Genomic DNA, 22,269 nt, shown 5'->3' on the forward strand with positions numbered 1-22,269 from the left:
TACCTTGCCCATGAGTCACCACCTCTCATCCCACACTCTAGGCAGACATCATGAATCGATCTTGGCACATTTTTACAAGGATTCCTAATGCAGCCTCAGAATTCTTCTAAACCTAGCAATGCGAGTGGCTCACACCAATTGATTGGGTTGGTACTCAAGATTAAATCTGAATATTCTGCTACCACATCCCCAAGATGTTTTTCTGGCCTCCCAGAGTTATGACATGAGGGGCTCTACTATCATCCTCAGTTTATCCCACATCAATATGAGACTGGTGGTGGTGAGGCCTACAGTGTCTGCCTGTTCATATATTCTTTGGGTCATGGCTCAAACCCAGCAAGTGTTTGCTACCTGTGTGCCTGGTTGCAGCATCAGTTAGACAAGAATGGACAGGGCAGATGCTTAGGGGTGGAGGGGTTGCTGTACCCATCAGGTAGTTTGGTTGAAGCATCTTTGTTTTTATTTCTTATTTTGATAAAAACATTGCAATGTCTCAATTACAAAAGAAACACAAGTGTGACTTATGTTTCACAATTTATGCTGCTGTGAATTCTTGACAGTTCTAGCATGTCTCTCACATTTGAAAAATTTCTTCCAACCTGGAAAGTTAGGTGAAATAAACTCATCTTCTGGGAATGGCTTCCTGCATGTGCAGAGTAGGGTTGTGGCAGATTACAACAACAACACAACAACAATGACATCGAAGGCATGTTTTCATCCACATGTAGATCATAGTCTGGGGAGGGGACAAGACTCATGTATGTGAAATAATACAAAGAAAGTTCTGTTAAGCTCTCATTTATTTGAAACTTTGTTCCCAAGCAGCTTCACATATCTGAAAGGTCCAGGAAAGGATAAAAACCACCTTTGAGAAGCTATGTTTTTCTTCATTGGAGAGCACTTCAGATCCACACTCAGAACTGGGTTACTCTGTTTTCATGCATGCTTAACAAATGCAAAAGATTGGAAGCAGCAAATTAGAATGTGGGCATGGGGGCAGTATTGGCTGTTAGAGGCAGCCTCACTGCTAATGGTTGGAGAATTGATTCTTGACAGCAAAGGACAAGGGTATACCATGAAATATGGCCCCACAGCGAGCTGAGCCTATGTAATGTAGGGGCAAAAAAATCCTTAATACTTCTGCTACTTTCAAAAGTTCTGGGTCTTGAGGGCCAGCCCGTGGCCGAGTGGTTAAATTTGTGGGCTCTGCTTCGGCAGCCCAGGGTTTCGCGGGTTTGGATCCTGGGTGCAGACATGACACTGTTCATCAGGTCATTTTGAGGCGGTGTCCCATATAGCAAACCAGAGGCACTCACTACTACAATATACAACTATGTACTGGTGGGCTTTGGGGAGAAGAAGAAAAAAAAAAAGAGATTGGCAACAGATGTTAGTGCAGGTGCCAATCTTAAAAAAAAAAAGTTCTGGGTGTCTTCCTGGTTTAATTATTATTGTGCATGATGATGACCCAGAATACACAGGAATAAAATACACAGTTTTGAGTACCTACTGTGCAAAGCCTATGCTAAGTAAGCATTTACATTCCCTATCTCACATAAGCTTGAGAGTGGTCCCGTTATTATCATCTCCAGTTTACAGTTTGGGAAAATGAGGCACACAGAGTAGGGGAAGTAACTTGCCTAAATAAATATTCAAGGTAGGTTTTGAATCTTTGCAGTCTAACTCCAGTGCCAAGTTAGAAATAGAGGCTGTTAGCCTCTACTAGGTTTCAAAGAACCTATTAGGTGAATAAAGAGTAGAAAGGCATTCCAGGTAGAGGGAACAGCACATGTAAAGACAGGACTAATAAGTTAAGCTAGTCAGTCACTCAATTTCTCTGAGTCTTGGTTACTTACCTGTAAAATACGAACAGTATAATCTGTCATAGGCTTGTGAGAATTAAATGTGATAATGTATGTAAGCACTTTGCCCGGATCACAGAATGTCCATAATGTTAGTTACTGTTTTCTTAAATAATGTTCTCTCTTTTCTGTCCTTATACCCCTACTGTGCGGATTCACAGGGAAACTACATTTCCCAGCATGCCACCTCGCCCTTTTACCCTAGCTAGACCGAAAAGACGCGCCGCTGAGAGCCTCAAGCCGGAAAACTACAGCCTCCCAGCGTGCCGCGCGCCTCTCTCCACTAGATTTCAGGCAAGGCCGGCGCGTTGCCTACCGGGAGTTGTAGTCAGCGGCGCGTTGCCCTGACGCCGGCAGGGCCGGGCGTGGGGGCCTGTGGGAGGTGGCGCGGCCGGGCCCAGCAGCTGGGCGGAGGCGGTGGAGAGGCCTGCGGCGGCAGGGAGCGACGGGGCCGGGAGCGGGCGCCGGAGCCGAGCCTAGCCGAGCCGGAGTGGACGGCGCAGGCCGGCGCGGCTAGCAGCAACCATGTCGGTGTTCGGGAAGCTTTTCGGGGCGGGAGGGGGTAAGGCCGGCAAGGGCGGCCCGACCCCCCAGGAGGCCATCCAGCGGCTGCGGGACACGGAGGAGATGCTAAGTAAGAAGCAGGAATTCCTAGAGAAGAAGATCGAACAGGAACTGACGGCCGCCAAGAAGCACGGCACCAAAAACAAGCGCGGTGAGTCGGCCTGGCCCCCTCAGACTCCCCCGGGCTCCCTGGCCCGGCCTCCAGCTTCGTCAGACTCGCCCCAGAGTCTGCTCGGATCCTGGAACTCTTCCGCCGTGAGACTCCCTTCTGTGCCTTTCTGGGCCCGGGACTCTCCGTCTGACTCCCTCCAGTGTCTCCCCGAGCCTTGGACTTCTCCGCCATCAGACTCTCATCCCAGCCTTCTCCCCTCAGGCTCTCCCCGCTCTGCCAGGCCCCTTCAGACCCTGATTTCACAGCACTTTCCTCCTCCCTCACTCTGTCCCTTTCTCTTCCGCCTTTTTCTGCTCTCTCTGGCCTGCCTTCACTCACCTTCCCAGATAATGCCGCCGCCGCCTCCGCGGCTCATTTCTTTCCCCCGTCCTATCGCTTGTGTCCTTCCTGGTCCCACCTTTGCCCTCTCCCGACCCCTCCGTGGAGTCCTTGAGCTACCCCTGGCCTCTCCCCATCCTCCTGACTCAGAATTCTCCTTGAGAAGCCTCCTTGATGGAGAGAAAAGGGGACTGGGGGAAAGGAGACCCCTGGTTCAGGCTGTGTTCACTTGCTGAGTGAACTTGAGCAAGTTGCTTTCCTTCTTGAGGCCTCATTTTCCCATCCATCAGCCAGGGTTTGGCCTCCCAGAGGCCTAAAGTGCCATCCAGCTCTGTGATTCACTTCTTGTTGCCTCATAGCCAGGTTTTATCAGTTTCGCTTAGCGCAAGCCTTCACCCTGTGACTCACCTCTACCCAATCCGTCTGTTCCAGAAATAGGGATTCCATTCCTCCATTGGCCCCAATTCCTCCCCGGTCCCCACTACTGGGTTCAGGGCGGGGATATTGAACCTTGAGGCGTGCTTACTTAGCTTTCTGTCGTTGTATGGCTTTCTGGGCAAGTGCTTTGTGTTCTTAAGTAAAGTGAATGTGAACATAGTTTAATAACTGTAAAGCAATTTAGAAATATTTGATTTTTCTTGTTATGGCAATATGAAAGTGAACCATAGAGTGACAACCCTCCCCCTGAGAGGGGGGTGAAGGTGAGAGAGGTTTAGGAGCTGTACAAACAAGTATTTAACGCGGAAGTCTGCTAGTCACTAGCTGTGTGACCTTGAGCTAGTTCTTTTACTTCTCTGAAAGGAAGATCGTGGATTTACAGTGCTCAGCACGCAGTAGAGGCTAAATATGTTTTCTTCATTCTAACAGAAGAACAAAATAGCCCATCCTGAGGATACTCCTCTGTTGATAGGCAACACATACTCTGGAAATTCTTTTTGAGTGCTTATTGCATGCGCTGTGTTCACAGGGTGAACAGAACACAGCCTCCACCCTAATGAGGGAGAAGACAAACAGGAAAATAAATGAAGAAAATATTGCCTAGTGGTGACAGGTGCTTAAAAAAAAATGATGTGATAGGGAGTGATGGGATGGGAAGGGGTGCCACTTTAGATAGAGTGGTCAGGTAAGGCCTCTTTGCAAAGGTTGAGTTTGAACTGAGTCCTAAGAAGGAACCAGCTCTGTAAAACTCAAGGGGAGGAGCCTTCCAGGCAGGGAGAACAGCGTAAGAAAAGGCCTGGAGGTTGGTTTGTTTTAAGAGATGGAAGAGCTGTGTCTGGAATGTAGTGATTGAAGGGGAGAGTGGTGTGAAATTAAGAGGGTGGGAGTGGACTTTGCAGTTCCTGATGAAGAGTTTGGATTTTGTTCCAAGTGGATGGAAAGCTGGTGGAGGGTGTTGTGCAGGAGCGTGTCCTAATCATTGATATAGTTTTAAGTTCAAACGTCATGGGGCTGCTCTTGGGAAAGTAGACCAGTGTGGGGTGAGAGCAGAAGAGCGGGGAGACCGGTGAGAAGGCAGCTGCAGTCATCCGTTTGTGGCGTGGACTCCAGTTGTAGCTCTGGAGAGGGAGAGCAGGGTTAGATTTTGCTGGCTCCAGCTTTTTTCCCTGATGACTCTCCCCAGTCAGGATCCTCTGTTGTGCATGGTAATCAGAGTCCTTGTTTTTACCAGTCTGCGTTTTGGAATGCCTTGCCCATTGCAGGGTGGTGGAGGAGGGTGGCAGTTTACCTCACCTCTCATCCGGGAGCACTATTCTCCTGTGATCTTTTGGTCAAGAGCTGGTTTAGTTTCTGTAGTTTTAGAGGTGATTGAATTGACTTCCCAGAGGCTGCCAGCAGGCTGTGGAGGACCAGCCTCAGTTAGTTGTAATAGCTTTCCTCGAAAGCAGTTTGTCGTCTTCACTTTGCCTGAGAGGGCAGGAGCTGCTGTAACCAGCCCTTCTTTTTGCATCCTCTGGGGGAAAGGTTTTATCTGCTTATTGGGATAGTGCTATGAGGTGTTAACACCACCACATACCATTCATTTAGTCACTTATTGACTCGCTACTGTGCCAGGACATGGAGAATCAGAGAGAAAAATACTTTGCCCTCCAGTAACTCAGGATTACAAGTGTTTTTTTTTTCTTTGAGTTTGTGTGTGTGTGGAGCGGGGCTGGGAGGGAGACGGAGGGAGGAGAGGAGGGAGGGAGGGAGGGAAGGAGTCATACCAGTCAGTGCTGAAACATGAGTGTGTACATAGGGCTGAGCCTGAAGAGGAGGAAGTTCCTGGCTCCAGGGCAAAGGACAAGGGAGGCTTCACAGAGGAGGCAGATGTGAGGCGGGTCTGTAAGAAGTTTGGGGAGTAGTGAGAGTGTCTCCTGGCGGAAGTCTGTTGGGCTGGATGGCAGATAGGTAACCTGGGGAGTGGCCTGTAGCCTTTAGACCTTGACCTGGAGCTGGTGAGGAGCCGTTGGCTGTCTTAAAGCAGAAGAGATAGATCAGCTTGGATTTTGGAAAGAGCACTCCAGCAGCAGCATAAAGGAGGGAGTGTAGACCAACAAGAAGGTACTGGAGGCAGGAATCCAATAAGGGATAAGGATAGAATCTCATAGACATGGATTTGAGCCATAGCTTTGTCACTTACTAGCTGTGTGCCTTGGGCAAGTTACTCTGCACCTCAGATTCCTCCTCTATAAGTAGTGGTACTGGTATTTACCTTATTGGATTAAATTATGTTATGCATGCAAAGCTCTAACCACAGTGCCTGCCATGTGGTGAGTGATCAATGAATGCTTGCCATTATCATTATTATAAAGAGACTTGTAATTATTCAGGTGGGAACAAAGGGCCTAGAGTAGAAGCATGGAAAACTAGATGAGAAGTGATAGAGAGCTTGGGTGACTTGTTGGAATTGTGGGCAGACTGAAGGAGAGGGAGGAGTTGAGGATGATTCCCAGTTAAGGCTTGGACACCTGAGTGGATGATGATGCCATGAACCAAGTTGGGAAACATAGAGGAGGAAAAGTACTTCATAATTGTATAGTCCTTTTAAGTTAGTAAAACTTTTTTTCATATGAGTCTTGAAGCATCCCCTGAGACTGTCAGCTCCATGAGGCAGGATGTCATAGGCATGTTCATTGCTGTGTCCCCAGCACCTAGCATAGTGCCTGGCATGTGGTTAATGTCCAGTAAGTATTTGTTAAATGAATGAAAACAATCTCGTGAGTATGTTCTGTTATTCCCATTGTACACAGATGAAAATGAGCCTGGAGAGAGGATGTAACTCGACTCAGAGACCAGTTCTTCTGGTGGCTGTGGGCATCTTGTGTTCTGTTTACTCCCATGATGGCTGAAGGTGCGTCATCGTGACCTTCGTCATTGCTCAGCTCATTAAACACCCACCTGTGCAAGGTGTGGTGCTGAGTGGGAGAAAAAGAAATGAGACAGGACCAGGCCCTGCCCTGTGGAGAGTATAGCCAAATGTGGATGCTACCTTTGTGGCGTACACATTGGAAAGATGATAAATTGTCCTTTGAAACAAACCTCTGAAGCTCAAGTAGATTATTTGCAGTGTGCAGGTGTGTTCCAGGCAGTGATTTCACTTAGGAGCCTAGAGCAAAGTTTGGATTGCATGTTTTTTGCAGATTCCTTTTCCTTACCTTTAGTCATGCATTCATTCTTAGGCAGGTGCAGGCTCTTAAACTGTGTCCTAGGACCCATGTTCAGTGCTGGGAGCTTGGTGGTAGGAATTAAGAGAAACCAGAGATGGTCCCTGCCATCAAAGGGACTTAAAAATGATGACTTTTCCTTTTCTATAAAGTGGAAATAATATTCATCTCAAGTGACTACATCTCAAGTGAGGATTAGCTAAGATAATATATGAAAGAGTGTGGCACATTGTGGGTGTTGAATAAGTATACCTTTCTTCCCTTTTCTGATGCAGTTATTGTTGATTAGACTTCCTTGGTTTGTCAAAATGGGATAGTTCTTTCACTGAGAACTGGATGGAAACCAGGATTACAGTCTGGGTGAAATGACAAAAATCACCCAAACTTAGGACTTTTTTGATAACTTTCTACACAGTACCTTGTTGGTTTTCTGAGAAAGATCATCAGATATCAAAGATTCTTTTCTTCTTAAGGCATTGTAACTAGTTATGAAATATCTACTAGGTGGTTCAGATTTCCCCTTCTTCCTGTTTTAATAGAAATGGAAACAGTTTGTAGAAAGGATCATATTTTAGTTTAATAGGAGAATTGTACGAGATTGGGAAATGGAGACGGTATCTTTTCTTTTGGATTTATGGATGCAAGTCAGTTCATTTGCAGGTTAATTTAGGTTCAGCTGAAAATACCTGATGGGTGCAAAGAAGCCAGGCGCTCACAGGAAATATATCTTTATTAAGTCCTGTTCATTGCTGGAGCTGGTGTGGTGCTTTCATGTTTAATAAAGCTGCCCTAAAACCTTAGCATGGGAAGACATCTTAATAAGTTAAATTTATAGTGAACGTGGCCTTTTGCTTCTCTAGAATCAAGGTATCAGGTTGAAAAGCACAGTATCTTAATGGTGCATGTACCAGCAGGCTCTCCTCTCCCAGAGGCCCTGGGATGGAAAACTCGAAACCCACCCAGGGAACTGAGCAGCGGCAATTTCCCTTGGTGGTGCTTAAATTTCTTGCTTGAAGAAATAGTTGGCCAGATTGGGTTTGGTTTATTTCTTAAGACAGATGGAGTGTCAGAGAGGCCTTATGTGTTGGCTGTCCAAACATGCTAGTGCTTTTGATTCAAATGACAAAATCTTTTTTTGCCCCATTTGGCAGGGAGATTAAATATTTTTAAGTGCCTGCCAGTAGGTTTATAATGTGATTTGAAATTCAGGATAGATTTTCTTTGAAAGTCTAGCTAAATGTGAGGACCTTTGAGCCAGACTGTTTTGCTCAGGGAAGTTGTAAGTTGTCCTGAGTTGGGTTTGAATGTGGAGGACGAGGTCCTGGAGAACAGCCCGTGAAGATGTGTGCGAGCCGCACATCCCTGAGGCAGAAAGCCAGGAGCTGATTTGTTTACAGTGGTCCAGAGCCCTGAGATGGAGCTAGGGCTGACCAGGACGAGGGGGTGGAGCTTTTGGGACCTTGAGGAATTCCTTTGGGTAGGAAAGGTTTATGAAAACTTTGTTCTCTTGCTCAGAACTGTTTTGTGCTGTGCACTGTCTTTTAAAAAAGTGAGAGAGAGGATATTCAAAAAAAACCCCAACAACTACAGATTGGTCATTTTGAGGATGGATGGTTATATTTAGAAGGAAAATTCGAGCATAGCAACAGGAAGCAACAATGGACCTAACTCACATAGTACTGGCATGTTTTTAAGGTGTTTGGCTCAAGTCAGCAGATGTTTATTGAGTTCCTTCTAGGAGGAAGGCAGCATGATGATGTAGGCAAAAGATTTCTTAGTTCAAATGCCAGCCTCACCACTCAGCAGCAATACCTCGGCCGTTACTTATCCTCTCTGAGTCTCAATTTCCCCATCTATAAAGAGGGAATGATAGGGGCCTGCCCTGTGGCATAGTTCTTGAGTCCAGTACACTCTGCTTTGGTGGCCCAGGTTCCCAGGTTCTGATCCTGGGCATGGACCTACACCACTTTCAAGCCATGCTGTGGTAGCAACCCACATACAAAGTGGAGGAAGATTGGCATGGATGTTAGCTCATGGCTAATCTTCCTCAAGGAAAAATAGAGGAAGATTGGCAACGGATGTTAGCTCAGAGCGAATCTTCCTCAGAAAAAAAAAAGGGGGGCGTTCGGGGGAATAATAATACTTACTTCCTACAGTTCTTGTGAAGATATCAAATACGTTGATATCTGTAAAGTGCCTAGCAGAGTGCCTGGTTTCCTAAGTGTAGTCTTAGGTGCAATAAGGTATATAAAGATGGATAAGACACTGCCTTCTCCCTACAAAGGGAGTTCAGTGAGGAGGTCACATTACATGTACAAGTAACTAAGAAAAGGCAAACCATGGTAAGTGTACAAATGAAGTATTAGAGGAAAATGCAGCAGGAAGATTAATTCATCTCTGAGGGTTGGCAGGTTCATCTCACCCAGCTACCCATCCAATGCCCAAATTCCCTTTGCAGTATTGCTGCCAAGCGATTAACCTCCACTTGAACCTCTCTGCTGACAGGATTTGTCTTAGGTGCTCTATCCTCCCACACTACAGCATAGTCTGTCTTTGGACAGCTCTGAATATAAAGTCACCTTTCTTATTTGGAACTGAGATCTGTCTTTCCGTAGTGCCTACCTCTGGTACAGGTTGGGGTGGTAGCTCCGTAGGGAAGCAGCTTGGGCTGGTGGACACAATATGGGATCTGGAGTTAGAAGGCATGGGGGCAAATCCCAGCTCTGACACTAGACAGTTGTGAAGTGCATTTCTTCCATGGGGAAAACAGGTTGCTAATTCTGCCTCTGGGACCACATAGAACTGGTCTAGTCCCCCTTCTACAGGACAGATCAAAGAAGGTGCTTGTGTCTCAAGCCCGGGACAGATCTTCTCTATTCCGTTGACTGTTCGTTGCCTCGCATTTCTGCCCTTTTGCTTGTTACCCTCCTCTGGATGTGCTCCTGTTCATTAGTGTTGCTCTTAAGGTGTGGAGTGGGCAAAGCTGAATCCTCTGAATATTCCAGCCAAGGTTCGAGCAGCATAGCCCAGAACACACAGGACTAGCCATTTGTCTAGGAATTAATTTGGTTCTCTGTGCTGTATGGTCCTGATAATTCCCTTATCACTGAGACAGGTTTTTTTGAAAAGCATTTATGCTTTCCTGAGGCCCTTCGTTAGTAAAGGAACGAGCATCTAGGAACCCCTAAAGTTTGTTTGGCCTTTCTTAAGGAGTCTTAGCTGAAGGATTGGATGATTTAAGTTCTTAACAAGAGCATCTGGCTGGCTTGATTCTCCTGTAGCTGATATTTCTGGCTTTGCCTCCTCCTTCTTCCTTACAGGGCAGAGCTGGCTGGAATGCTTATTTCAGGGTTACAGGAAAGCTATACATGTCTGTGGTTGTGGCTCTTTAGCTCAAATGGTTAGTGGTGTGGTGTAATGGAAAAGCTGCTGGGTTTGGGATCAGAAGACCTGAATTCACATTATACCTCTGCCACTTACTAGTTTTGTGATCTGGGGCTAGTCTCCTCATATTTCTGAGCATCAGCTTCTCCTGTTGCAAAAACAGGGTAGACTATTTACTGTACAACTTTGCTATTCAAGGTGTGGTCTGTGGAAATGCAGACTGTTAGGCCCCACCCAGACCTACTGAAGCAGAACCTGCGCATTTATGAGATCCCCACGTGGTTTGTGTACATGTTAAAGTTTGAGAGACACCTCTCTATTGTTATTGTAGGGATTAAATGAGAATGTTGGGCATTTTTTGTATGTCCATGCCAGTATTTGTTCCTGGACGCTCAGGGATGCTGGCTCCCTGATCCGTTTCCTCACTCATTTTGCTGCTCAAAGTTGAACTCTTATCCAGCTCACCCTATTCCCAGATACCTTCAGTTACCTCCAAATCCAGTGAAGCCATAGAATGCAGATGGTTCAGTAGATGTCTGCCTTCCTTCCCTTGAAGAAGAATTTGAAGCCCGTGTCCTGCTGACGGGGTAACAGTCTTCTTGAAAGAAGCCAGTCATCTGGATAACTGATAAGCGTTCAGTCAAGCTTTCAGTCATGAGGACCCACTGGTTGTCAGGTCCTGGCAGCCACAGTGATAAGTTAGAGGAAGTTCCCATTCTCAGGGAGCACCAGTGCCTGGTGAGGGGACCATTTGGTGAAGAAAGAATTTCCACCCAGTGAGGCTTGTGCAGAGTGTCATAAGGACCCCAGGTGAAGAGGAATTAACTCCACATTGGGGGGCTAGGAAATGATTTTTTTTTTTAGTTATATCTTTTTCCACCAGAAATTATTTTTCACTGAGTTCTGATTTCTTGGTTCAGTGGCTTTGCGGCTGCTTCCTGGTCGGTTTATATCGTGTTGAGACTGTTCTGATCCACCAGCTTTCTGCATCAGGAGGGACAGATGTTCTCTGAGTGCCTGTTCTGTGTTAGGAGCCATCTGAGCTGCCATGTGGATTTCCAGGCGGTGAGCAAGACACAGCCTGGCCCAGTGGATCCTGCAGTTGAACAGATCTCTGGCGCTCTCAGAGAAAAAGTTATCACAACTAAATAGCCCATACATTTTCTCACTGGAGTCTTAAAGCCACGTAAAGTATTTCTTTCAAGAGCTTATGGGTAAGTAAAACTAGAAAATGCACGAGCTTCTCAGCTAGGGGAGAGGGGGTTAGGAGGGATGATGAAGCAGGAAATACTTGCCCTGTTCCATTCTGTAAGATGATATTTTTCTGGATTTGGGGGTGATAGTGAGTTTTTGAGCAGGGATTCCTAATTGGGTTAAAACCCAGCAATAGAGCATTATCTTCTCCTTTTCATCCTCAAAGAGCCAGGTTGCTCAGGGCTCTTGGCCTGGGGCTTGGCACAACCTGCTGAGGAAAGTCCTCCTGTTGACAATCACGGCAGTTGAATTTGCTCAGAGCAGAGAGGCTCTGCAAGTCCTGAGCAGGAGTTCAGACGTTCACCTAATCAGTGTTCCTGCCCAGGTGTCAGGCCCTGCCTTACAGTCCTGCTCTCAGGAGGCTCATGCTCTTGGTGGGGGGATAAACCGAGGACAGGAGTAATTAAAGACCAAAATTGGCTGGAAGTGCCACCCACAGAGTACCCTAGATAGAGCTCGGTGGAGATTCGAAGAAGGGAGCAGTTGCCCCACTTTAGGGTTGAGAGTGACAGTGTGGTCTTTTGCATTATCAGGAGTAGGTAGCTACGAGGTGGAGTGGGGGTTGGGTGCAAACACTCCTGTTTGGTATATGACACCGCCTCGGATCTAGAGTTACATCTGGAAGTTGCAGAAGAACTTTTGCTTTCATCTAGCTATGTTGAGTAAAGAGTAGTGTATTTGAGAAAAGGAAACTAGGGGTTTTGAAATGGATTTGGATATTGTGCACTGTTTAGGAACTGTGATGTGGAGATCCTAAATCTTTTTGGTCTTAGTGCTGCATAGATAGACATTTGCATTTCATTTCAGGTGGTCCTAAAACAAGGTAGCTAGAAACTTTTGCTTCATTCACGAATCCATTTGACAAGTGTATATTAACTTGAGCTGTGTTCCAGATACTGTCCTAGTTTACTGGGTAAATGCGGATAAAGACAAGTCGTTGCCTCCAAGATGCTCACAATCTAGTTAGAGTGACAAGTAAACAAATATAATTAAGGTACAGTGTGATTTGTTCTAGAAGCATTTTCAGAATTCAGAGTATAGGATATGCAGTGGAGGGATCCAAAACAGCTGTGTGTGTATGTGTGTTGTTTTAATCTATGTTTTATTAAATAGTTATTTTGGAGAGTATTAGAATGTTAGAGCAGAAGGGAACTCAAAATATATGAAACTTTGAATTAATAGGAAGTTTTTGAGAAAGAAAAACCAGGAACATGGAAATATATGCAGTACTTTTAAACACTTTATTTGAATCAGCCCCTTTGGGGAGAACTTAAGAATGGATAAATGGTTAGCTTAGTTTAGTTATAAAGCAATTAGCTTTAGAATGCTGAATTTAAAGTACACCCTGTTCTGATAATTATTACAAATTTGCTTTATAATTGCCTTACTTCCTACAAAAGGAAGTGGGAACTAGAAACCCTGAGGAGTGGGTTCTTCACTATCTGCATAAGCAGAAGCTGTAAGTTCTTGTTTGTAATCTATGTAAGACAGACCTGATAGTTGTAAAAACAAAAATAAGCCTTGTACGTGTGTATAGCTTGGCTGCTGTTCTCGGCGGAGGTTTGAAGAGGAGTTGCTACTCAGATGAGGCCGCCAGAAAGACTCCCCCTTAGGGTGAGGAGTTTGATCAGCTCGGTGTCCCCAGAGTTCATTAGACTTTGGAAACATTTCAGGCTCAAACGATTGCTAGTTTCTTATTTCTCCATCAGGTGGATCAGTTGCTGTCACCTCTCCAGAGCAGTTTTTCCCTTTAGAATCTTGCACAAAGGCAGTAAGTGGTTGCAGATTGCTTGGCAAGTCTGGGGTTAGAAGATCTGAGTGTTGAGTTGTAACGGGCTCTGAGAGCCTTCTGTGGCCATGTCTGAGGAGAAGCCAGCACCAGCCTGGCATTTGGCTCCTTGCTCTTAGCGGACAGGTCTGCAGGGCTGGTGCCTGTAGACAGCCTTTCTTATGCTTAGATTTTAGAGGTAATTTTGGAGGTGTTAAGGACAGATAGCAGTATAGGAACACCTTTTCTTAAGTTATTTTCATCTTTCTACAAAAATTATATTTCAAAGTAAAAAGAAAATTTTTTTCAGGAGAAATGTCTTCAGAAAATGAAAACATTCCCCTGTCTTTGGGAAATGCCGTGCACTTTACAAACTTGATCACATTTGGTCTTTTCAGCTACCCCATGTATTAAGTGGTATCACCCTCCCCTCAACTCTCCATTTTAGAGATGAAGAAGCCGAGGTTCAGATTACGTGAGTTGCTGGACCGACCCAGGAGCCTTGGGGATCATTAGGGGGCTCATCACAGTGGGTTCTGGTATCTTTGGCGTTCCTGTAGGGCCGGGACTCCATAGCCTTGAGTGCTTACAATTTAGCAGTGGGCAAAATCCTGTCATTGGCAATCAGTTTTTATATTTCCTCCACAGTGTGAGCACCTGTTATTCTTCAGGGAATACTTCACATTTGTACAGGGTTTTACAGCTTCCAAAGCACTGTCACATACATGATCTTATTTTGAAACTCAGAGAAACTTTATGAGGTAGATAGGGCAGGTATGATTTTAACCCCATTTTGCAGAGGAGGAAGCTAAGGCTCAAAGCAATGAAGTGGTTTCCCTAGGGCCTCAGTCAAGGCCGGTACCGTGCATTAGGCTCCAAGTCCAGTGCTTTCCTGCCACACTGTGCGCTGTCCTGGCTCCCTCTTATTAATGCTCAATCTCAGATTCCCTTGCCAACTTCAGCAAGGCTGTGTGTCAATAATGGGGGTGGGTCAGGTTGAGAAAGACAAGATTGGGGGTCTTGAGAGTGACTGGATCGTCTTATACACAGTGGGACTAGTGCCAGAGAGAAGACGATGAGGAGACTGTTCATGTGTGTCTGGAATGGTTTGAGAGCCTTTATTCACTGTTTTCTTTCTTTCATAGTTTGCCACAACATCAGCGTTGTGCATTTCCCAGCCTGGTTTTCATTTCTTTTACCATAAGCAGCTCATTTTCTCAGTGACCTCTAGAGCAGTGTTTCTCAACCTTGGCACTATTGACATTTTGGACTGGATAATTCTTTGTTGTGAGGGACTGTCCTGTGCATCCTAGGATGTTTAGTAGAATCCTTGGCCTCTATTCACTAGGTGTCCATAGCACCCCCTCCATTCCAGTTGCGACACTGCTAAATGTCTCCTGGAAGACAAAAACTCCTGGGGTTGAGAACTACTGATCTAGGGCTGGTCAAGCCATGCTGGTACAGCTCTAGAGCTTCAGAGGCTGGCCTAAGTGTGTGGGGTCTTAAAGAGCAGAGCAGGAAGGACCCCTTAGAGTACTTTGAATTCTACCCTTTTGTTGTTGTGTTGAGGAAACCAAGGTCTAGAGAGAGCTCAGGGCCTCCTGGCTCTGCTTTCTGGGAGTCTGGCTGGGACTAGGACCCAGACCTGAATCCCTTCCATTCAGAACGCTTTCAGTAACCCAGAGGTCCTCAGTCTTTTCAGGTTGGAGGACCCTTTTCTAATTCCCCCAAAAAATCAGGGATGGCCGTATGATAATAGTTGTACTTTTAGTATCCATTAATTGAGAAGATAAATAATTCCCTTCAATCCATATTTATTGAATACCCACTATTCTGTGTCTCTGTCCTAGTCTGACATAAATGGTAGTAGGTGGGCAAGTGGTAGTTGTTGTTATGGTGTAATATAGTCATCGTTCAGTACACAGGCAGTGCTGGGTGGGCACGTTCACAGAGCAGTGGATGATAACTATGAACCCAATGGGCTCACAGCCCATAGGTTGGGAACCAATTGTTGCATTATACCATGAGATTTGAGAGAACAGTAGGCCTGAAACTCTGGGCTTTTCTTGAAACTATGAACTGTCTCCATACTTGAGATGGAAATCTCCACACTCTGTGGAAATAAAAAGCCAACAGGCTACCCAGAGTCCTCAGTGCAGCCTCTCAACAGCTATACACTAGGGCATTTGTGATAAAAGAAGAGGCATTTGGCTGGAAACAAGCTTTAACTTCTCAGTGTTAGTGGGTAAATGGTGCATGGGTCTAAGGGGAATTTTAAATAATGGCCTTGAACTTGAGAATCTGTGTTTCCAGAGCCTCTCGAAGCACTCAGCTTCTCTGACAAAAACTATTGCTCTTATTTCAGAGGTAAGAGGCAGAGAGGCCAGGCCACAAAAATGGTCCCTGAAGGAGAGCTAGCTACTCCTAGCTTTAGGAGCTGGGACTCTGGTTGGCATCCCAGGATGGGGCTGTTTGTTTCTGTCAGATGCTGATGGGAAAAGGAAAAGGTTGTTAGATTAAGTTCCACCCAATTCAGCCAATGTTTTGAGTGCCCACTGTGGAAGACTGTATGGGACATAGATGAGCAGGCTCTGGGACAGAGGAAGGGGTAGAGCCATTCCAGGCAGGGGGATTGTGGGATCCAAGGTACTGAGGTTAGTGTATGCTGTGTGTGTATGTGGGAGGGGTGGGAGAATGATGGGGTGTGGGTGAGGGGTAGTGGCGGTTCAGGCAGAGTGAGAGTTGGAAAGGTAGGCTGTGACCTCCCTAAGGAGACCATGGGCACTGAGCTGAGGAATCTGTGTTAGGCTGAATTTAGGGAGGCAGTACCAAATGGACACTTTGTGTCTTCTGAAGTGCAGTTTGCTGGGGACCCGCAGCCATCTTCCTGCAGCACGCTGGTGTAGTTTCCTATTAGTAGGCTTTCTACTCATTATTTCCTGAGGGAATGAGGTGGGTAGAGGGGCTGTTCCCTTATAAGGGAAGACCCATGGCTCACGACCCTTTCTCTCATTACTTCTTCCTGGTTCTCCTGCTTTATCCAAAGCCCAGCACATCCTGGGCAGCTGGATAGAGGCAGAACAGCAACTTTTCTCCACGCAAGAGTATCTTGGGTTACATGCTGAAGGTAAGCAGGCAGAGCTTCCCTACTTAAACCAGCTTGACCCAGCCTCATTTATTAACCAGGTCCTTGGGTGCCTCATATTGTGCATTTCACTCCCAGCTGCTTGGCTGGCTCTCTAAATTAGATGTGATCTTTGAGATTATTTACGCTTCCATGCATATCTATCTTTGATCCGAAAGAGACAGCTAATTACTTCCCTTGGCTGATGACAAGGACGTCTGTTTCTGAGGCCATACATTTAAGTCCAGCTTGGACTCTGTCTGCTATCCTAGTCACAAGAATCTGAAAACAAATTCTCCCTGTCCCCCTTTGCTGAGCTCCCAGCCTCCTGTTAGCTTTCCTGTTTCTTAGGTGCTTCCTCCATCACCCAGGATGGTCAAGTAGAGCCCTAGGATTAGAGACACTGTGCACCCCCGTTCTAGTTCTGACTCTGTCAACTAGTATCTTTGGGCCAAGTGCCTTCCCAACTCTGGGCCTTTCTTTTCTCAACAATAAAATGACAAGAGTGGATTAAATGAATGCTAAGGTTTCCTTCTTGCTGTAACATTCTCTGAGTCAACAAGTGCCACAGTAGAGTAACCGTAACCCTCCAAAGAACCATGTGTTGCTCCAGGCAGTTTTACAGCATGAAGAGATGGAGCAGCTCAGCATTCCTTTTGGCTTTTAACAGCTTGAGTACATCCTTGCTTGTTGTAAAAGTCAAGGCAGCAACACACTGTTTTGTAGAAGGTACTGGACATTTTTCCATATTGATTCCCCTGTTCAGAGGCCAGAGTTGAATAGTGGTCTTTAGCTGCTTCCCTGAGCCTCCATCCAGGCGAGCAGTACAGATGTTGGAGGGCATCTTTCCTGGCGTCTGAGCCTTGTTTGCATCAGTATCCCGCCTCTGACGTGACTGCCAGCCTTTTGGCAAATCAAAGCCACAGCTTTCTGCTGGGGCTGAGCAGGCTCAAGCCCTGCTGGACGAAAACCCAGCAGTGAGCAATTAAGCATACTGAGGGTGCTTCCTTACAGCAGGAATCAACTTGCTCACCAACCCACCTTTGGGGCCACAGGACACAGGCGATTTGTCTCCTATGTGAGGGGAGCGGAGAAAGGAACCAACTGCTAAGGGCTGGCCTGACCTAAGTCATTTTAATTAAATCTGCTCTTTAGGATGGCAACTGAAGATGATGCTAGGAGTCTTGGGGAGAGCAGTGGGTTTCTCTGCAAAGGCCTCGTGTGCTTAGTGTAAATCCGAGAGCCACCTTGAGCAGCTAAGCCTCTTAGGAATATGGAAGACATTTACCTACCTGATTCTAAATTAAGGCCTTTAAAACCTCAAGTCCCTACTAGTGTCCATTAAATAACAGTTCTTTTCCTCTTATTAACTTTCACAGTACGTTCTTATCTCTTAAGCAGCTCTGGAAAATCACACAACTTGAGAGCTCGTCTTGCCCATACAGAGGGAAATCCCAGGCCCAGAGAGGTTAGTTGACCTGTTAAAAGTGACACAGCTCATGAAGGGAAACCTGAGACCAGAATCCATGGCTCTATCTCTTCATTCCACTGAGTTCTGTTGCCTCATTATTTCTCAGCAGATGCTGTGGTGGCATGTTCCCAGCCCTGCCAGAATGGTTTTGAAAATAAAATTAAAGTTGCCATGCAGAAAGCCAGCTGACAGGAGAGACAGAGCAAACAGTTGCTATTTTAAGGGTTTTTTGGTGTGTTTTGTTGAGTTATAACTGGCTGTTGGTGGTTTGGCGGGCTGGCGCAGCCTGAGTGGAAGATCATAAACCTCAGGGTCTTGTTGCTACATTCCTGACTCTCTGTATAACCAGGCTGTCTTTCCCTGTGTCCCAGGATCCTCCTGTGCAAGGGATCAGAAAAATAATTCCCACTTTTAACCCATTTTATAGGATTCTAAGGGGGATTGGGTGTCTATAAAGAGACCTAGGGAAGAGTTGGCATATAAATTGCAATTTTTGGTGCTTCTTGACTTTTCTTTTTTATTGAGGTATAACTTATTTATAGTAAAGCAGAAGAGTCTTAAGCATACAGCTCAGTAAATTTTCACAAGTGGATATACCGTGTAACCACCACCCAGATCAAGATGTAGAACATTTCCAGCGCTCGAGGAGTCTTGATTTTTATAGTAGCTCAGGACTAGAGAAGGGAGCAGTGTTTGCTTACTCTGGCCCCTTTAAGAATCTCAGAGGCCATTATATTATCCTTCTGTAACTCACTCAACATCTATTTCCCAAAAACCTAGTAGTGCAGGGCTCTGTGCTAGGTATTGCTGGGAGTGTGGAAACGAGTAATTGTTGGCCTCCATCTTGGGCATGCAACCTGTCAGGGTTATGACTAGAATCCAAGGGCGAAAGTGAGAAGGGCTGTGAGAGGCAGCTTGAAGGAGGGAGGCTGCCTGTTGCTGGGAGGGGAGAGTGTGTGTATATTTATGTAAACACCGAGTTTTCCCCAGTCCTCTCACGTCTATAAATATAGGAAAGGGGCCGGATTAGGGACTTTCAGTCCCTTCTCTGCCAATTTTTTTTTTTTTTTTTTTAAAGATCGGCACTTGAGCTAACAACCATTGCCAATCTTCTTCTTTTTTTTTTTTTTTTCTGCTTTATCTCCCCAAACCCCGCCATGCATAGTTGTATATCTTAGTTGCAGGTCCTTCTAGTTGTGGGATGTGGGACGCCACCTCAACGTGGCCTGACGAGCAGTGCCATGTCCGCGCCCAGGATCTGAACCTTGGACTGCTGCAGCAGAGCACGCCAACTTAACCACTCGGCCACAGAGCTGGCCCCTCTGCCAGTTTTTTGCATTCTCAGACCATATTGGGGAAATGGAGGCCCAGTTGAAAATCCGCATCTGTGGTATTGCTCACTCAGTCTTGCCTTCTCCTCTGGGAAGCAGTATGGAGGAAAACAAAGACAAGAAGCACTTCCTTCCACTTCTTTTGCCTTCAGCCCCTTAGGAGCCGACTTCCCTTCTTTCTTGGGTTTTAAGACCCATAAGACCACAAGTCTACTGTGAGTTAATTTGGGCCTGAATTTCTCTGCCTCCTTTGGTCAAATAGCTTAAAACATAGAATTTTTCTGGGGCCAGCCTGGTGACCTAGTGGTTAAGTTCGTGCACTCCACTTTGGTGGCCCGGGGTTCATGGGTTCAGATCCCAGGCATAGACCTACACACCACTCATCAAGCCATGCTGTGGTGGCATCCCACATACAAAAAATAGAGGAAGATTGGCACAGATGTTAGTTCAGGGCCAATCTACCATAAAAAATAAAAAAGCAAAAGAAACCCCATAGAATTTTCTGTATGATAAGTAAAAACAGACACAAGAAGGACTTTTCTGATCTTTTTTCATGTGTGAAAAACATGTTTTTGTTTTGTTTTGTTTTAATTGCTAATAAAGGCATACGGGTCTATAATTGATAAGGAGGGGAGACGGCCATGTCCAAAGTAGACACAAGGCCTACTTCCTTTCTTTAAAGAAACAGTCTCCCGAGGTGGTGAAGACCAGTGCCTGAGACAGGGTCAGCGTGAAGACGTAACACCCTCGGAGGTCTGAACTTTACAGAGCTATATCTTGGGACATGTGTAGACAGTAGATAGGAAAGAAGGAAGGGTGAATGGCTCAGCCTAACTGACCTTGTTCAGATTCTGATGAGTTACTGTGTCTTGGAAACCTAAGAAACTGATCTTCTGGGTCTGTTCCCCATCCCCATTTTACAGGTGAGGAAACTCAGACTTTGATTTGATGAGAGCTAGAATCAGAGCCGGGTCTCATGGCTGGTGAGGTACAAAGATGTTTTGGAGGAGTGCTCAGCAGGATTTGGAAGGAAGCTTGGTTGGGAGAGGGTGGTGATGAGGCGGAAGGTGAATGAAGGGCAGGAGCATTGGATGGTTCCTCTCAATGTTTAGAGCCAGGAAAACCAAAGTGCCGAGGGAGTCGGGAAGATGAGAGTAGCGAGACAGGGAAGACTCTGAGGCTGTCAGTCATCTGAGGGGAGGGCCCTGGGAGCCCCACAGCAGAGGAGTGTGGGGGCTACTGTGGCCAGGATTAAGGATTTTAATTGCCTGGAGAATCTTCAGCATTTATCCTCCTTATCTTTTTGTTTTCTAATTGACTGCTGGGGGACCCTTGAGGTATTACTTTGCTTGGTAGGAAGCCTGCTTTCTGACAGTCCTTTCTTTACATTCTTTTCTAAACAATCAGATTATAATCTAGCACTGTTGTGTATTGTTCAAGGGAATAGAAATGATTTTCCCCTCAGTGTTTTGGTTTCTGGTTATTCTGTGCAGTTTGGAGTTAGTCCTCTGATTTTATTATTCTCACATATATGGTTATAAGCTACAGTGTTCGGCAGGGAAGACCAGATAGCAAACTCATGAACCAATCTTGGTTTTTTTGTGTATGGCAAAATATATATAGCATGAAATTTATCATTTTAACCGTTTTTAAGTGTACCATTTCGTGGCATTAATTACATTCTCATTGTTGTGCATGATCTGTTTTTATTCATTGGATTTTTTTGGCCAAGATTAATCATTGAGCAGATGGGTGCTTAAATTTTGTGTTTGCAGGGGCTGGCCCCGTGGCCGAGTGGTTAAGTTTGCGCGCTCCGCTGCAGGCGGCCCAGTGTTTCGTTGGTTCGAATCCTGGGGGCGGATATGGCACTGCTCATCGAACCACGCTGAGGCAGCGTCCCTCCCACATGCCACAACTAGAAGGACCCACAACTAAGAATATACAACTGTGTACCGGGGGGCTTTGGGGAGAAAAAGAAAACAAACAAAAAAATTTGGTGTTTGCCTTTAAGATTAGTTATTTGGTCTCTCTGAGCCTGTATCTTCATCTGTAAAATGGGAGTAATTATAATAAGGGCTCTGGAGTCAGGCAAACTGGGTTTGAATTCAGGCTCTATCACTTACTAACTGCAGTCTTGGGGATGTTACTTAACTTTCTAAGCCTCAGCTTCCACTCCTGCCGTATCGAAGGGGAAGGGAATGAAGGTTTATTGAGCGCCTACTACCAGGTATCATGCCTGCACAAGTGCCTTGTGTGTGCTGCCTTGACCCTCGCAGTGGTCCAGTGAGATACTGATGTTGTTATCCTCATTCTACCCATATGGACACTGAGCCTCAGAGAGGTTAAGTGACTTGCCCAAGGTACCCAATTAATAAGTCTTGGGACTACCCTCTTAGGGATGACTATTATGGTACTTTCTGAAATGGGATTTTTTTTTTCGTATAGATTCTGATTCACCTGCTGTTTTCTGAGCCTTTCTTAGATGATAGGGATTGTAGTTCATGCCAGGATTATTTTATTGTCTTATCACCATTTTATAAATGAGGAAATTAAAGCTCAAGGCTCACCCAAGATCACCCAGATTGTAAATGATAGGGCCAGAATATGGACCCAGGGCTGCCTGACTCTCCCTCATGGTTACCTGACTGTGGCCCAGTTGTTTCAAGCAGTTGTTGATAAAAATGAATTTCATTCCTGCCATAGAATTTGCCTAGTCCCAGGAGATTAATTACAATGAGATTTGACCTGAATCACAAAACAGTGAAAGGTTTTGGAGGGGTGGATAAGGGAGAGGTCTTCCTAGCCATTGTTAGTCTGTCTGCTCAAAAGTTTTGCAAGGAACAGAAATAGAGAGCTACCATCAGTTTCTTTTGTTCCTAGGAAGTTGAAGTCAGGAACAGATTCCTTATTTCTTCTCTCATTGACTCTGTGAGGTAGGCTTGTGATGTCATAAACGGAGCGAGGACTGGCAAGGATAAAAGTCTCATTAGAGCTCTCTTCCGAAGCTATGAGGATCTCAGGCTGTTGTTGGGGTTTTAGTCCACTGAGATAGTTTTAAAGACCACATGTGGTTCAGATAAACTCTTATGTGGAAAAGCAATCATGACAGGTCTTTGGGCAGTTTAAATCCTTCTGTCTTGCTAGAAAATATTTGGTTGTTTGAAGCACCTCTAAAACATTTTCCGCAAGCCCAGGAGTCCTTGAATAGTCCTTGGGAGGGGGAGGGAAGTCAGTTACAGGAGGTTACCAGACTAGCACAATAAAATGCAGATTTAAGTCCTTGCCTTTGGCATTGATTAAGAGTTTCTAGAGAGAAGGTCATCTCCTTTCTTCTTCCTGGTAGAGAGGAAGGCACCTTTACAGATAGAGATTTAGTT

General features: G+C 45.6%; 1 protein-coding gene across 1 annotated transcript in view; it reads left to right on the forward strand.

Annotated features, from left to right (window-relative positions):
• The first annotated feature begins 2,229 nt into the window (after positions 1-2,229).
• The window catches only part of CHMP4B (charged multivesicular body protein 4B), a 40,836-nt gene continuing 20,796 nt past the window's right edge, over positions 2,230-22,269 (forward strand). The window contains exon 1 of the mRNA XM_014828802.3: positions 2,230-2,577. Within this exon, the coding sequence (XP_014684288.1) occupies positions 2,388-2,577 (190 nt within the window). The 5' untranslated portion in view covers positions 2,230-2,387. The remainder of the gene's footprint in view (positions 2,578-22,269) is intronic.

This window comes from Equus asinus, chromosome 15, assembly GCF_041296235.1.
Source record: "Equus asinus isolate D_3611 breed Donkey chromosome 15, EquAss-T2T_v2, whole genome shotgun sequence".
NCBI classification, from domain to species: Eukaryota; Metazoa; Chordata; class Mammalia; order Perissodactyla; family Equidae; genus Equus; species Equus asinus.